This window comes from Neolamprologus brichardi, chromosome 9, assembly GCF_056152115.1.
Source record: "Neolamprologus brichardi isolate AB-2024 chromosome 9, ASM5615211v1, whole genome shotgun sequence".
In the NCBI taxonomy this organism is placed as follows: Eukaryota; Metazoa; Chordata; class Actinopteri; order Cichliformes; family Cichlidae; genus Neolamprologus; species Neolamprologus brichardi.
Window position 1 is genome coordinate 19,465,453 of NC_142112.1, and position 17,820 is coordinate 19,483,272.

At 41.1% G+C, this 17,820-nt stretch overlaps 2 protein-coding genes and 1 non-coding gene across 5 annotated transcripts in view; 2 read left to right on the plus strand and 1 right to left on the minus strand.

Moving 5' to 3' along the window:
* Positions 1–436: 436 nt before the first annotated feature.
* On the minus strand, positions 437–7,890 carry pex2 (peroxisomal biogenesis factor 2). Of its 2 annotated transcripts, none has more exons than XM_006794690.3 (2): positions 7,808–7,890; positions 437–1,938 (listed from the first exon to the last, which is right to left on the minus strand). In XM_006794690.3, the coding sequence occupies exons 1-2, from the start codon at positions 7,809–7,811 to the stop codon at positions 950–952; spliced, it is 993 nt and encodes a 330-aa protein (XP_006794753.2). In that variant the 5' UTR covers positions 7,812–7,890; the 3' UTR covers positions 437–949. The 2 variants fall into 2 exon arrangements, with proteins under 2 accessions (XP_006794753.2, XP_006794754.2); XM_006794691.3 differs by having other exon boundaries at positions 437–1,935; positions 7,808–7,887.
* Positions 7,891–8,053: 163 nt separating this feature from the next.
* The window catches only part of LOC102798253 (uncharacterized), a 90,779-nt gene continuing 81,012 nt past the window's right edge, over positions 8,054–17,820 (plus strand). For both annotated transcript variants that reach the window (XM_006794688.3, XM_006794689.3), the window contains exons 1-2: positions 8,054–8,518; positions 11,093–11,212. In XM_006794688.3, the coding sequence (XP_006794751.2) occupies positions 8,288–8,518; positions 11,093–11,212 (351 nt within the window). In that variant the 5' untranslated portion in view covers positions 8,054–8,287. The remainder of the gene's footprint in view (positions 8,519–11,092; positions 11,213–17,820) is intronic.
* trnal-uag (transfer RNA leucine (anticodon UAG)) lies at positions 8,558–8,639 on the plus strand. Its single transcript has one exon. It is a non-coding gene; the product is annotated as a tRNA-Leu (tRNA).

The following is a 17,820-nucleotide window of genomic DNA, read 5'->3' on the forward strand; positions in this document are numbered from 1 at the left end:
AGCTGGGGTGAGTTTGGCCCGGGGCTGGGCTCACTGGTAGAGGTTAACTCCAGCATAAATAAGCATCTTTGGACTCATTACAGGGATTAGAGAGTAATTCGCCTGCGAGGAAGGAGACGACTGCCAGGGTTTTGGTACAGTTTACTACAGTCTTATAGGGGCGAGGGCCCTGGAGATTACAGAAAGAGAGATGGAAATGCAGCAAAAGAGAGAAAGGCCAAGGGAAAAGAGAGGCTGGCTGTCAAGTGTGTGTGCGTGAGTCAATCCAAGCCCCCGGCTGCCCCCTTGATCTTGAGCATGTTGGGGTGCTGTGAAAACGGATAATGGGAGTTAGAACGACCGGCCTGTCTAGAGAGAAGTGTGCTGATTGTTATAACTTTCCCTCATCTCTCTCTCCTCCACTTAACTAAATAAACACCCAAGAGGTAGCACTCTATCAATTTTAATGATGTTGAAATACAATTTAGGCACAAAATACACAACAAATGCTAATTTGGCCATGATGAGAGGCATCAGAAATCCCTCCCATTATTTATTCAGCTGACTTTTTGCATTTTTCATCAGAACAAATATTCCCATTTCAACAAACACACACACACACTCATACATACACACATGTCAGCACAGAGCCAATTTGGAGCATAAATCAACATGTTCACTCATCAAATATATGCTCTGTGTCGTTCTCCGCAGTCTGTCCAGTGCACCAAAGACAAATAGTTCCTTCCAAAGTCCAGTTGGAAAAACAGAAGGGGCAGCAGACTGTCAATATGTGCACATATACATTAAACATCGCAGGCTGATGCGTGTTCAGAAAAGACATCATGGAGATAAGTCTAATTATAAACTTGTACATGACAAAATCTTTCAAAACAAAACAAAACAAAACAAAAGCCATCTGAAATTTCATAGCAACTTCATTTCATTTCTTCTGTGTGTGAGATGATTATCACCTGTCAGTCATCTCCACCTCCAGCTTGACCAGCTTGGGCTGCCCTGCTTCCGCCCCGCACTTGGGACAAGTGAGATAAGGGTCGGCAATGCTGTTGCTTTTAATGCAGTAGTAGCAGAAAACGTGCTGGCATCCCACCGTATGAGGCATGGTTGGCCACTCTCCGCACAGTCCACACTCTTTCCACAACTCTTGCCCTTCCCTTGCTCCCTCCCCGCTTGCACTTTCCCCCCCAAACACAGCAGACAGTATTGTTGCCTTCAGTTTCTTTGTATTGATCAGTGGGAACAGGAAGATGAGGAACTCTGCAAAGCCATGCCAAAGTAGTTCTCGGTTCATGTACTTGTAGTTTACCTCCCGGGCCACATTTGGCTGACTGAAAACCGTCTGAGCTCCTGTGATTCTTTCGGCGAGGATGGGATGCCGGCCATTCCTTAGGAACACAAGGAAGTTGATCAGATTTGTGAACTTAACAATACCAGCAACAAGCGTCAGCGAATTACGGACACCCTGATGGAGCAAACCGCTCTCTCTTTCAGACACAGATCCTTGTGAACTCAAACCCAAGTACGGCAGCAGCCTGTGGGAACGCTCTTGGAGCCAGCGGGGCCCTGCAGTGAGCACGGCCAGACCTAACTTCTGCCTGGGGGATAAAGGCCTGTAACGGGGAGACAGGGAAAATTTGCTGTGGTAGCGCAGGCTCAGTAAAGATTGCCCCACCGTGGCACTGTTAGAATAGAGTGTGAACCTCCATAGGAGCAAATGAAGCAAAACCCTCAGTTCAGGCTCCAGAGGAGTGAGGAAGCCTGGGCGGCAGTTTTGGAAGCACAGCGAGAACTGAGTCCACACTAGCTGCTCAAGGGCTGAGTCTAGCTCGAGGGCATCCAGCTGACTGATACGCAGTACCGGGGTCTGTGGGTTCATATCAAAGTGGGGGCTGTGACTTCTAGCAGCCTTTTTCTGGTCATTCTCACTTCCCAACCCTGCTGAAAAAAGACACAAACACCCAAAAAACAGAAAACAGTAAGGACATATCAACATGTTCTTTTCAATATTTTAATCAGTAGAAAAAAAGACAAAGTGACTGGGCTCTTGTTGCAGCCTGAATGTAGTTTCTGTTCATGTTGGCGCATCGTTCTTAGATATTATGATACTATGATTCACCAAATATTACTCTGACAAAGCAAACTTTGTGAAAATGACATTTTCCTGGAGTGAACAAGGACAGCCACACGCAAATGGTTAGACATGCTTTAAAAACAGAAATGGAAGAGTAAAAAAAGGGCCGAAATCAGAAAAAAAAGCCAATTTCCCCCCAACACTGATAAATGTTTAAAGCCTTTACATCAGTTAATATGTTATTAATGTATAGACAATAGCATATTTAATGTATTCAAATCATGAACATAATATACACCGAGGCTCAACCATTAAAAGGACAACTCGGTCATTGGAAGGGCTGAGGCTCCAGAGGTGAAGCCCATCCTGTTAGGAAGGTCATTTTGTCTTTATACACAGGAAGGGAAATCACTTTTCACATGTAAAACCCGTCCTTAATGCAACCTTAGAGCCTCGCCATGCAGAGGAGCAGGGGGTCTTAGACTGCTTTCCCCTGCATATAAACACACAATCCCCTCTGCACACACACACACAGGAGCAGAAGCCCAGGGGCTCCTGGTGCCCGCTCCCTCTAGAGATAGGGGTGTGTGTACAAATCACATCACTAGGGATTAGGCTAACGGCACAGTCTCTGGTACACCGTAAACATCTGCCAAATGTGGAACAATTTTCTCCCCCCTCGATTCGACTCCATATGGGATCTCGCCATTGTGACATCAGGGCTATTTAGTGCTGCATACGTTTCCAAACCGCTCACAGTTCTCCAGTTTTATCTGCCATTTCCTCAAATGAAATACTTAAAGAAGTGAAAGACTAACTAATGCAGGGAGAGACAGAGCAAGAAGGCCACAGAGAGAGAGAGAGAGAGGGAGAGAGAGAGAGAGACAGAGAGGCCTTTTTTTGACAGTGACTTTTGTGTCTCGCTGAACAGGATTTGTCACGAGGCTTTAAAAGAGATTTCAGCCGGGTAAATATGGCAGTTTTGACAGAAGGAGAGAGATGATGGTCACTTTAGACGTTTTGAGGAGGTGAAAAAAATAAAATTCTAACGTGCACAGGCAAAGCTTGGGTTTATTGTGGTGGTGCACACGACCATCTGTGTATTCAAGATGTTTCAATAGGGCTAGGATACACGGTCCAACTAAGTTAGAATTAGCAAATGAATGAAAGGAGTGAATTCACGCTAAAGTAAGCAGGTATGACAAATTCATTGAGCTGTATTTGAAATGCTGCCATGTTTAGTGACTAGAACCTCGCCTGTGACGGGAATAGAGTTTGGATTAAAAAAAGAAGAAGAAGAAAAAAAAGGGAAAGAGCAAGAGACGTAGTCTGAGTGTGTTTGCTAACCAGTAAACAGGCACTATTTGTTTAGCCTAATCTGAAAGTTTTTTCCCTTGATGGGAGAAAATGAGCAGATTATGTGTCCTCATGTGTGTGTGAGAGACTATGTCAAGCATAGCCTTGATCTATGCAGAGCTCTAATGCAGCGCAAACCTAATCTATCAGCCCACCGTTACACATATACACACACACACGCACGCAAATATACCGCCAGGTGGTGGAAATCCCCGTCACAGCAGCAGCTCTCTCAGGAGAGTAAACCCGGCCGGGTCCGATAGTCTTTTCAAAGCCTTTTATCGAGCAGTTTACAAGTTATGAATGAATATGTTTTATTTGGGGAAACACAGTATTGACAACCACCTATCAATAGTAATGTGACTATTGTCAAGGGTCTGTCAATATTAATGTAATTATGATGTAGAGGGATCAGAGGGATGCTGGAGTTGGGGGCCAAGTAACATCTCTTGCCCACTGCCATATCAATAGCTGGGATTGCTATTGACAGCTTCCCTTCAGACTTGCAGCACTTGCCAAATATATAACAAGCAGACACTTCAGTCAATGCCGGGCTGCCTATAAAAATTAAGCATTTGAATTTACAGGGCTTTTACCGCGGACAGCTGGAAATCCATGTTCCTTATGTAATAGTCAAAAGTCACAGTCAATGCCAGTGTTTACAGAGTAATGACACGGTGTGGGTGCGAGGACAGACAGCGCAGCATTTGCACGCACAAGGAAAAAATATACAAGGATATGAGCAAAGAGACTCCATGATGTATTCACACACACACACACACACACACACACACACACACACACACACACACACACACACACACACACTCTCTTTTGGAGAGTTGATAACTGACAACCAAGAGAGTCAGAAGGCAAGTTAGAAGAGGTCGTTGAAAAAAAAACAACAGAAAAAATAAAAATTAAATTTAAAAAAATCACCTGATATTTTTGAGGTCTTGCTGTTTTATCAGAGCAGTGAAAAATGTTTTCAAAACATTTTCCGGGGTATGTTAAAGGGTATTTTGATTCAGGTCATATAAGCGTTTATTTTATTTTTTCCCTTCCCCTTGTTTCCATAGCTTGTGCATCTTGTTCAGACAAAGATAGTGCACTGACTCAAGGCTGACTGCCATAGCTTACAGACAACCACAACAACAACAACAACAATATCCAATCTAACACGGAACACAGTGCAACACCGCTTCAAGGCAAAAGGGGCCATGACCAGTGTGAGGAAGGAGAGATGAGGCAACAAAAGCATACAGAGCATCAGTCTGAAGCCTTGCAGCTGCACTGGGTGCTCTGAAAACTAGACAATGGGCTGTAATGACAGCTACCCAACGAAAAAAAAGACGGATAGGCAAAGACACGGACAAAGATGGATACGTCAGACAACGCGACATGAAACTGCCAACTGGGAACTGTGAGCTAATGTCTGCTGATATAGTGAAAGAAAAAAAAAACTTGGGGAAATGATAGCCAAAGAGGGAAAATAAAGCGTGAGTAGGTGGGCAGATAAGCTCAAACCTCTCTCTAGGAGCTGACCTTGAGACAGACAGTCACAATCATGGAGGAGGGAACATTTCTGAAGCATACGTGGTTCAGCCCTACTGAGGTGTGGGCATCCAGGGAATACCCTATAGACAGAGGAAGGCCTCACTTTCTTCTTGACCTTGGCTTTGGTGTCTAGGGAGGTGTGAGACTGTTTAGGACAATGGGACCAAAGGCTGTGGGGGGATGCTGGGAAGGTGAACGTCTCTTGGGGATTGCACTTTGCTTTTTCTGTGCTCATTGCACACCGGTTGGAAACTGCACAGCTAGAAGTCTGGATGTAGCCCCTCGTGTGGTGTCGCGCTGAGATTCCTAACCACTTAGCTGTGGTTGTTAGTATAATGTATTTGCTGAAATAATGCATAAATGTTCACTTGGCTTTCTATGATGCTTGTAGCGAGAAATAGGCTATGCATTGGCAAAGCATGCTGGATTACAACTTTACATTTTATTCTCTCGCTCATGTAAATTAATTTGTGTAAAAGCTCTGGTGGATAAAACCTATTTCTCTGAGCGCTCCAGTCAGTCAGTCCCCCCCCCCCCTTCTCGTTCCCGCTCCCTCGCTTTATTGCCCTTCTTTCGCCAGAAACAAGTGCGGGGCCTATTAGCCGAGGCTTGCTAATGTCCTCACTATGAAAACGGATGAGAATGTCTGATTTAGAACTTTTAAGAGAGTGATGTCATACAGCAGACCACAGGCATTACGGGGACACTAAGATTACCCAGGCGGTAACCAGACTAATTGTTATGAGTCTGTTTCATGAAAAATGAATGTGTGCAGATGCACAGAGGGGTCTTAGGGCTGTGTGTGCGTCACACACTAATGCTTTATCAAGGCTCTCCTCTTTCTCTAATCACCCAAAACTCCAAGCCATTGGGGTAGGAGCCAAGTTAATGCCTGAATACAAAAAAAAAATAGGAGAGAAAAAAAAGAAAAAGAAATTACACATCAGTTAGAACACCACATCTGACACACAAAAAATGTGCTCCGCTTAATCTGGTTTGCTCAGAAGGTGAATTATTTAAGAGAATTAATTGATTTCATGAGTACAAGGTTGAGTATGCTAAGGCTGTATGAGTAATAAGCTCAACGGTTTGCAGAAAAACAACTTAAAAAGTCATGAAACATTTAGAGCACAGAGAGAGGCACAATGAATGCGGAAAAAAAAAAAGCAGAATGGCTAATAAATGAGTGAACCAAAGTTGTGTCTTTCAGAGGAGTCAATGAGAGAGCAACTCATGCAAATAAAAAGTGTTATCCTCAGGAATATTTGATCTGCACGTTTCTTGACCTCTCTTTATGCATGAAAAAACACAGACAATAAAAGAGTAAACATTTTAGCTTTTTAAAAAAACAAAAAGGAAAAAAATGTGATAGTTAACTGAGGACAAGCCAATAAAATCTACAGGAATGTGAGGGCTACTGCAGGACGTGTTTGTCAATCAAACTCATGGTGCTGGGGCTACATGTAAGAGTTCATTTGGCATGTTTAATTTAAAGTGTGATTGATTGATTTCCTTCAAAAGTAACACAAAATACCTTGTAGTAATTTACACATTATATATTATTATCAGACAACTAAACATGAAATATAGACTATATTATAGTTAGATTAGCATGCTGGAGTTCCAGCAACACATATGTAAAAATATGCAAATCTTTGTGCCTTCCAGTTCCTTTTAGTCTATTTGAACTTGTAAAATTTAGATTGAACAGTAGTGCTAATCTTTTATTACTTTAAATTGCAAATATGAACATTCTTTTTCCAAAATTCATTAAAAGGATTGACACTATACATTGTAGCTTTTAGACTGTGGAATAAATTAATGTTGGATTGATTTTTTTCCCCCTCCAAATGCGCTGATAACTATAGTGCCTTTAAGACTTGCCTTCATTTGGAAACTGTATAAAATAACCTTATGACCCCAGAGTGAGATCACAGCCTAGTTTAACTTGTGCGGCTGCCTTAAAAAACACACTCATCAAAGTAAGTGTTTGGCTCCAGAAGCACACACACCACATCACACCACAATCTCATGCAATCAGCCGGTCCACATTCTCCTCATAATAGCGTTGTCTGCTTAATTTTTTTTAAACATTTTTTTTAAGCTTGAGCCCATCAGTCTTTAACAACAACAACAAAACCCAAATCTGCTCCATTTTGATAATAAGGCAAGAGCATTATGTGATAATCACAGGAGGGATTAGGTTTTGGCAGAGAGTGTGAGAGCCATACAGTCAAAGCCACTGGAAAAGAGAGATATAACCAAGAGACAGATAAGAGTAGAGCAGTGATGATTGGGATGAGAGAAATGAAGTGAGTAGTCTCCTGAAAATCAATAAGATCAACTTTGCCTTGAATCTCAATGTGGAAGGTTTTGATCTCTGGCACTGATTATTTAGGGGAATAATGGAATTATGTGCGGAGTTGCACAACATACTCTTGAAGGTGCACACAGTCACAAGGTTACCATCCAAAGTTTCAGCTGGTATACACACCTGAACCAGACTCCCGATGAATACTAATTCAAAAACGGCTGGCTGATTGAACACTATGCAGTGGTCACTATACTCATCAACAGCCATCAACAATCGATACGATTTTAAATGAAAGCGTGCAGGAAAAGAGGGGGGACAAGCAAGCGGCTAACACAGAGACAAAATACTGATACAGCAGCGAGGAGCTGATAACATGTGACGACGAGCCTTAACAGCTCGGGGGAAAAAAGCAGACATGCCGCTATTGAGCTTCATGTGGGCATAGAAGAAAATAATACAGGCTCATGTTTTTTCAGCAGGGTAATGAAGACATATATTCATATATTTACCCATCGCTTTTCGGGGTCGAACTCAATGTAACCCAGTCTTCCCTGAAATGTCAACAGCACTTGTATTTCCGGGTTGTACATCGTCATCCCGCCTCCTAAAGAAAACTCACCAGTAGCGGGTGTGTACGTCACGTTTAAGAAACCCGTGATCAAAATGAGCCAATCGCATAGCGTAGCGCCAAAGCACTGGTTAAAAACTGCATACCGTCTGGGGAAAAATAATTCAAACTCTTCAGTTGTAGCAACGGTACATAGCGACCAACTTGTTAAGAAAAGCCACGGCAATTATTTACTCAGTCTTAAATGTCAAGTTCATTCAAAGTGCCGGGATCTTGATTTGATTTGTTTTTTCCAGGTTACCGTGTACTTGCCTAAACTATAAGATTTTACCAAACCGAGATTATGACTGTTTTTAGCTAGCTTTTTGCAAGCCTTTACGCAGTTGACTTAGTAAACAGGTGGCAGGAACTTTTTGGAGCAATGCGTGCAGCTTGCACACAGCCAAGAAAAAGCTCAACATTGTCGGAAACGCTTAGTCACGCTTCTCACCTGTCTTCTTGCTCAGGTGAAAAAGAGCTCATAGTAGCCAATCAGAGTCCTGAAACAGAGCTAAACATTATTAAAGAACTACTAAACGAGTTCAGAGGGCTTCACGAGCTGAAGTTAAGATGCTTGGAGGAGGACACCAGTAGACGGGGAGAACTACCACAGGTGAGTAGTTGTTTTACCACATGTGAAACGCACGTTGTGGGTAGCGTGGCCGAGCGGTCTAAGGCGCTGGATTTAGGCTCCAGTCTCTCTGGAGGCGTGGGTTCGAATCCCACCGCTGCCATTATTGTTAGTCCTGGCGTAACATCCGGTTTGACTCCAGGACAAAATTAAGAAGTGTAGCATCAGATTTCTTGAGGGAAATAATAAATCCAGACTTTGTGTTCCCACTTTATACAGCTACGTTGAAACACACAAATCCAATCTAGGTATTTAAAATAAAGAGCTCCTTAATAGTATTGTATTTTTTCCTATTAACATTGGAAACAAATGCTAGTAGTCTTAATGACGATTCTGCACACGCCCTTCCAGTAGTCTGGACCCTGGATTGTGAAAGATTGTTTTTATGGGTTCAGACAATTGCATAAAGTACGGGTTAGCAGACACAGTCTCTACAGCATGTTTAGATTTAGGCTAACATCTATTGTCATTAGGCTATAATCCATCCATTACAAATCATACAGCATCCTGTCCACCTTGACTCTAACATCAGAAGATGACCTCTGTCTTGTCAGACAAATGACAGGAGGAAGCGCAGCGGTGCTTTCATAAAGCCGCAGCACTTGTAACAGGTGGCAAATTGCATTATGTTTCCATCTGAGCGGCAGAGATCAGGAACACAGAGCCACACTCATATTTAAAAAAGAGAGGTTTCTAATCATCGGGATCGTCATGTAACATCTTTTAGCAACAGAATGTAGCTCGTGTGAGCTGGACTGTGCATCAAAGCAAAAATAACAAGGTTTCAGAATAGGTTATGGTCAGCCGGCCCCAGTCGAGGGCCAGCTTAACAAGGTTATGATGTTCAGAACCCAGGAGCTCCCAAGTCCTAAAGGTTGATGGGAACACTTAATCATAAAGTGTGTCCGCTGAAAATACAACATCCATTATTCCATGAACCCATTGTAGGTTTATGATGTTTCTTAAAATGTTGAAATGTTTGAGCAACCTGCCAGTTCAAGAATTCATTTTTTTTCTTATGCTTTAGGGCACTTATCACAGCTAGCTTTTCCAAAAGTGAAAAGTAAGTAAGAAACAACAACAACAACAACAAACAAACAATGTCAACCCTAGAATGTTACCATACTGTCACATTTGCCATCTTTGTAAAGTTACTTTCCCCGAAGCTAAACATCAGTATAATGTTATGCATCAGGGGACAGTATAAACTGCTTATTTACTTTTGGCTGTAGGGGACAGATGTTTTTCAGCACAGATGTACAGGTGGTCCTCTAAGGCAATATACTTCTTAGGTTTGTGGCACTTCCTTTTATCAGAGGGACAATCATTGTATGTGTAGGGTATCTGGAAAACTGCAAAAGCTCCTTAAGCTAAGTGCACAGGCTTCTTTTTTTTTTTTTAACCTGGAATAAGAAAATAAAGAGTACGTTTAGGTTATCAGTTTTTGTAAGTAATAAAATCTGAACATTGAAATGCCTTCTTGAGTCTTCCCTAGACTTTGAGTGCATGATCACTAAGTATTCCTTTTCCTATGATAGAGGGCAGAGGTCATCTATTGTGAATCTTAGGTGGGCTTCTGTGTGAAAGCCACAAGGATCTGGCCTCTTTGTCTGGCATATTCAGCATTATATAAAGGTTTTGGAAAATGAAAAAGAAAAAAAAAGTTTTAAATGTCACAACCAGTTCAGTGAATAAAATATGTTACGGATTTAGATACTCAAACACTGCCATAATAACAACAAGGCTTACTGACACAATGTAAGTAGAATCAAAATAGTCACTGGTGGCTTTTGACGATATCCCTGTTTCTTATTCTCTTTTATAAGCTGTTGTATTTTGGCTCGTTCTTCAACTGTTTTATATGTCTCGGGTACTTGTTGGGATAGAATGAGAGCCTGTAGACATCTCACCACCAACATGTTTTGCACTTGTTGTCTTTAGATGTATTTGTTTCAGTTTGTCAGAAAGTTACAGAGACCCCGAACCTGTCCGGCCATACAATTGATCATCATTTAATGTGTGTCAATGCTAATGCTTCATCTGCTCTAAAGATGGGTAAGATGCAACTAAATAAGAAACACATTATTATTTTGTGTTTGCCTGGATCTCTTGCCTTTCCTGTGAGGTGTCACTGGGGATATAGTCCCTGTTTTAACATCAAGAAGGAGTACTACATTTATAAGTGACATGCTGGATTGAGGGGATATATGTTGCTTAACTGCACTGTGGTTAGTGTTTGTGCACATTCCCATATTGGGATTCATCATTTTGACTTTTAATGAACTTTTTATTATTGGATATTTTAATAATAATCTTACTCTGCCCTGTTTATGGTCACCAACTCAGGCCAGCCACTCACTAATCTGTTACAGTATTCACATTTTCCCAGAGAATCTCTAGGCCTGTATGACCTAACAATTACCATAATCTGTGACTGCTGTGTTGGATTATGAATGAGTTGCCTAGCTCAGCAACTAATTAAACACATAAACTGTCAGCTTATTAAACCACAATAATTAACCACTATCTTATCCTGTTGTACTGTTACTCTTACAGAAGAAAGTGGACTTCCTGCAGTCTTACGTGAATGACCTCACAGATCACATCCAGGTGCTTGTTCAGACCATTGAGGATTTGCAAAGGGGAGCTGGACAGAACCATGATCGTGTTTTGGCTGTAAGATTTTATAAATGGCTTCATCTTGACACAGATGTAACTGCGCCCAGCGCTTTTTTTTTTCCTGGCTCAGAATGGGCTTACAAGAGGTGACTAGCCATGGCAGTAAGCATAACTGATCTGCGTACTCTTAAGTCAAAGTTACCTTGTTACCTTATTTGACAAAAATCGATGCATTTTTCTCTTATTTCTGTTCATTCGATCAACAAAAATGCTATTATGCCTGACTAAGAAAGACCAAAAACCTCTCAGAAAATAATTTTATTACATGATCAAGGGTTAGAGGTCTCTTTTTGTGGCTGACTTAAACCTCCTCAGGTTGCCAAAAATTCCTCTGCGCATGAAAAGCCCTCTTGTTTTTGTTTTTAATATATATCTTCTGTAATTTTAGCGATTTTACAGTGTTCTTTTCTTCCTTAATGTGTATTAGAATCTATCCTTGAGACAGATAATGAACTATTGGTTTTGGGTCTTTGGAAAAACTGCCTAAAAAAGGAAAACTTTGTTATAGGAGGAACTAACAACATCACCACCACTTGATGTAGTGACCTTAAGTCATTGTTCCATTTTAGTTACGGCCAGGCTTCTATCAATATTCTCTCCTCTGAGTGGATTTTACACACAGAAAAGTAATTATGGCTTATTATACACCAAAGTACTTATCTGCCATTATGTAGAAGGTCAGAGGGCTAGCTTTGTGTGCTCTCTACACCCTTACTACAAAGGTCACGCTAACATAATGCTTTGCATTTCTGAGCATTCAAAGCTGCCCAATTTTAACTTTCATCATTTTAAAACTTAATTCTCTTCACTGACATTGCTTAAGCAACACAAATACCGGCATCTCTGCCGTTTTTCTTCCATAGCACTTTCTCAGATTCCTTTATTGAATAAGTTCTACAATATATGTCTTTCTTGCAAATTATAGCACAATACATGCCTACAGGATAGTTTGAAAAGCAAAGACATTTGTTAATTTTCACATTTATTATCAGTAATGGAATTTTAGGAACTTTACTAATTTATTTTTCCATTTCTCAAGCTGATTAAAAACATACAGCTTAAAGGGAAAGGTGAAGAACAATTCGTAAAATTTCTTAAAGTGACATTCTAAGAGTCCTTCAGTCCATCCAATCGCAGTTTTGCTATTGTTTGTGACAACAGCAGCTTCGTTTGGCAGCCAAAGAGACACGCTGTGAGGGAACATAATAGTTTGTTGCCGCTATCGACCCATCTTCTGAGCCTTTGAATCTCCATTTTCACCCGTCTTACACGATGCTCTCACTGTCTGTTTATGCTACTTTGTATGTTTTCAGGGTCTACATCGGTAAACAAATACAAACAAATGGAGCGTCTCACTCAACAGTCTATTAGGATAGTCAGGGGACAGGATAGTCAGTGTGTTTCTGCTCTGATGTCCATAATGCGAAATCCAATCAAATGAAGAGCATTTAGAGCTACTTATGGACCGTTCCACAATGTAAACGATGCAATGAGCTCTGTAATAGGAGCTTGGCTAACGTCTGATTGAATCGTAGTGTATGGTCTTGTTGATACACAATAGGGATGAACTCTAATGGACACTAAACAGAGTTTGTTTTGTGGCCATAATATCATAAAATTCAAGGATTGTATTCTGGGTTCTAGACTGTTACAATTAGCCTTTGGTCTGTGCCATCTACAGACAGATGGACATGTCCCTTGCATTCAATACAAACTTGTACTGTACTTGAACACCTGCTTTAACTGAAGGGGTTATAGGACAACCCAGGATTTTAGATAAAGAAGAAATAGTCTTTTTTATGTGTTGAACCTTACTTAAACAAGTTAAACTGTACTAGGAAAACATCTGCAGTGACAGACATGTCTTTAATTTGAGACATGTATTTGTTAGCAAGTACAGATCAGAAGAGGTAAATTAGAATCAGCTGGCCTCTCTTTGATCCACTCAGCTCGTCATGACAAAATTTGAACACCGTCGCCCCCAAAATTTTCCTACAATCATAGATAAAAAAAACACCCACATGATAGGACAAACAGTTCGATAGCCTGCATTGGAAAGCTTGCAGTCTTCTTTTGCGGCCTAAACTGGAAGTCTCCCATTGGCCATGCTTGTTAATCTTTATAAACGGTGGTTAACAAAGGATTTTCTTTGTGTTATTTGTATCGGAGGAGAGAGCAAAACCAGTTACAACAAGTGATGACAACAAATTTGCTCACTGAATGCCAGCAATGTCTCCAGCTGTGATGAGAGGCTCCAATATTTTTTTGTGTGTGTGTGTGTATGTGATTCACAAAGTGACTATTTATGACATTCCCATAAACCACAGAACAGGGGCTATTAAAATCTTAAAGCCTGGGAACCAAATGATAAAATTGGTCTCATGACTTAATTCTTGCTAATGAGAGCACAATTTTTCTTGTCATGTGGAGCTTTCATAGCAGGACTCTCAAGGCCCAGTTTTCTTCCTGGGTTGTAGTTACATGTAAATGAAACACGTAAGTATGCAGGCTACAGCGCATATCAGCCCTGCATTAAGAATGACCACAACTTTAGAGTTCTGACATCTGGTCTACTTGAAAATACATACATTCCGGTGCATTAAGACTATCTGTCAAAAATATGTTGAAGAAAATGATTGTAATAGAAGTACTGATTTAGCGTGCTTCCTAACTGATTAAGCTGTGGTTAGCTTGTATATGATTCATGCTGCGAACTTGGTGCAGTAGAAGCGTTTCAAAGAACACCTGTCCAACCCTACGTAGCAGTGACTGCTGAAACTTAATTCAGGTTAGCATTAAAAACAGTCTATGATCTCTGTGACCTTTATCAACCCCCCCAAACTCCACTTCCCCCAACAAATACATGCACACATGCACACAACTCACGCACGCTTCAGCATTCGCGTTTGTGGCAGGTGCTCTGAGGGAACAAGGCAGTGAAAGTGAGAAAGAGAGAGCAGGGGAGGTCACGGGGGTCACGGTGGTTGACTATGCTAATGCTGTTGTTAATGACTTTGCTGTGAGTGATAATTTATTGTCTTCATTACCATATTAACTCCATAGCACCCCTCCACACCCAAGAGCCCTAAGTCTCTCTTTCTCTCTGTCTATGCAGTAATGGATGCCCCTGTTTGATCCTTGGAATAATGAACTAATTAGCTTAATTAAAATCAATATAGGTGCCAATACCAGGTTAGACCTTTCAGGGACGCCATCTCTATCTGCAGGAGAAGGGGTTTTCAGAAAGAGAGGGTGAAACAGGATGGATGGCAGGGGGGTAGAGGGGCCACACATAATAAATAAAGAGATGATGATGAGGAGGACTGACAGGTAGACAGATACACAGTATAAGGCCATATGCACACTACATCAACGCTGTTATGTTTACACCTGTAGACCTGCACTGCTTTGGTATTTTAGGACCCATAAAACAGATCTGCAATGACCCAGTTTTAGTTTACAGATGGAGTTTTGGAAACAGCAATCTCAACGCCCATGTTTGCAGCCTGCAGTCACCGTGTGTCCATCCCTTGTGTCATGCACAAAGCACACAATTCTTGCCCATAAGAAGACAAAGACATCAGCTTTAACTAGAGGTGTTCAATTAAACTTGGATAACAAATTATATGCCAACGTCTGTTTGGTTAAGGAATATGCGTTTATTTAAGCGTTTTTCAAATGGTGTTATCAACTTTGCCAGTGTGGATGTAGTTAAAAGGAAGAAGAATGCAAAACATTGAATTTGAATGAGAATGAGTGACAGGTTTGAAAAGGTAAAATGTAAAAAAAAAAGAAAAGTGACAAGGGCGCGGGCAAAAAAACGCATACAAGAAGGGGCAGAAAATATCGGAGGAGTGGAGGGAGCCACAGAGAAGGGGGACTAAACGAGAGAGAGAGGGCGAAAGAGGTTCCTAATGCTGATTTATGAGTGCTTGACGGTCGTTAGCTGGAATAAATGGCTTGTAGGAGTGGCTGCAGCATTACTCCCTGTACAGGATACTAAGTGCATTGTAAGGTCAGCCATAAGGCCAAACTTACATATGTAGTGCTCTGCCCTTGTAAACCTTTGTTAATATATCAGCCACAGGATGGAACTGTAACAAGTCCGTCTGATGCAGGGAGACGACAGTGGCTTGCTGAACTGTGGAGAAATGATTCTACTTGAGTTTTACTTTAAGAGCAACCGGTAAGTTTAGTCAACGCAACTTTCACGGTTGGGCAAGCCAAAATTAAAATCAGCAACTTTTTGTATGAATGTGATTTGCTACAGTTTAGTCTTCTTCCATTGGGCAGAGGGAAGGTTTACAACAGTGCCACTTCACTAATTAGGAATAAAGCTTACTCTCCCAGTCTTTATGCAACAAATTGGCAAAATAGGACATTTTATATTTGAAAGATTAAAGGCAAAATCTTATAAAGAGACGTCTCGGCACATACAGTATATTGGGTAGGCTCTGCCAGTACGTTTGATGCCACACTGTATCTCGTCAATAACATGTTCAGTAAGGCAGCAGACGTGCTTTTGCCTGTATGCTGTAGTTGCATCATTTGAATTAGGCTCAAGCAAAATTAAAGTAAACTTTTTCTTCTTTTTTTTTTTGTCCACGCTCATTCTGAACATGCAGGTCGTGACGTAGCAGAACTAGATGCTGGCATGCTCCTTCCAGTCACAATTGGCTTGAGTTGCTTGATTCTATTTTATTCAGCCTTCGCTTTGTGTTGTGATCTGGTGACTCACGAGCACACGTTCCCGCTTTGTTTGTTTTTTGTCTTTTTTCTCCTCTGTTGCTTTTAGTTGACCCAGCTCGGGAGAAAATTGATGACTATTTTCAGACAGAAAAGGAAACAAGAAAGGGGAAGTGTGTGTGTGTTGGGTGGGGGTGGGGGGGGGGGGGGAGTATGTTAGGGGCAAATGATTGAGACAGGAGGGGACAAGAGACTGTGATGAGGTTTGAGGCTGAAAACAAAGAAAAGGAAATGAAGGAAAATTGAGGCAAAAGGAGGAAGAGTGACAGTGGAGAAGAAGGAAATCGGTCTGGGAATGACTGTTGTTATTTTGCGCTTTCCTTGTATTTCTTACAATAGAAGTCCTACTGTTGACCAATTTTGGTACTTACCAGCCATACTGCAACTACAAGTGCAATCTCTTTACTTCATATCTAATACCATTTTTTCCTGCACATAACAAGGAAAGGACCTGTAGTGATGATAGGACGTTTGCCTTCCTAATAAGAAATTGTGACACAACATTTGAAGTTAGTTTTGCTTGTTATGCCGAGGACATTGTGTAGAAGAATATATTGTATAAGTCCTCTCTGTGTTTTTAATAACTGGCCAAGGAAGCTAATTGATGTGATGCAACATCTGTGTAATGTGCTCTCTTTTTCTTTCCTGTTTGCCTCTTTTTCTCTCACTCCCCGTCTCTGATGATTTTCACCAATACTTTAAAAGTATTTTTCCTCGCCACTCCTTTATGACATTGCTGTATTATACATAAAACAGCCAGCCAGCCAGACACACACATATATACTTAATGCTAACAAATGAGTTTACTGTGGTCATAACCTTCACAGGGCTCATTATCATAGATTGCAGGCCTTTTCATAAAGCTGAGACCACAGGTGACGGATTACTAACGATGGACACACACACACACACACACATATACACACACACACACACACACCGTGATCTGTAATGAGACCTTATTCCGGACACCCAGCCCCAGCTGCCTGTAAATTTCAGCCGTCACTCTGCCATACATACTTAATCAGCTAATGTTGTTTTATTTCTTATTATTAATTTCCTCCTGTTTCTGATTTATCTAAAGCCCCCTGCATCGCACCAATATTTTGTCTCCTTTACAGTTCAGAGAGGCAGAGAAAAGGAGAAAGCCGCACGCTTATTCATGTACTTAGGGGATTGCATCAGTAATGAATTGACTGGCTTTTTAGGCATACATAACACAGCCTACTACTCACCTTAATAATGTAAGCAGGTCGTAACTCCTGCTAACCCAAGGGTATATATAAGGCCTGCACGCACAGTCGCACACACTCCTAAACACACACAGCCTACCCATATTAGCCGCTGACCTCTACGTTTTCCAGGTCCTCTCATTGTCACATTGCAGGTGCATTAGAATATAAATATTTTATGATCTTGTGTGGCTTTTGTGTGTGTGTGTGTGTTTAAATTTATATTTTTATAGATGTGGTTTGGTAAACAGATTGATTACTTAGAGGACGGACAGCTTGGCTTTTTATATTACTTTCTTATAGACCAGTAATGCTATGCTGGTATTATACAACATAATATTCAAACGTGCCATCACACAGGAGGAGTCCCCATACATAAATACTGCCAGCAGGTTAAATTGCACTAATGTGTGAGTGAACACCTTTTCTGTAATCATCATTCACCAATCAATGTCCTTAATTTAAAGTTTTCTTCAAGTTCATAGTAAAGTGGTGGCAAAAATGAGGAAGATCCAGACTCTGTGTGTTATTTAATGATTAGTCTCCTTTAAAACAGCAAAGGCGACCTGCATAATTGTCTTTTACCATTAGGCCTTAAATACTACACATTAAATGAACTGAATCTTG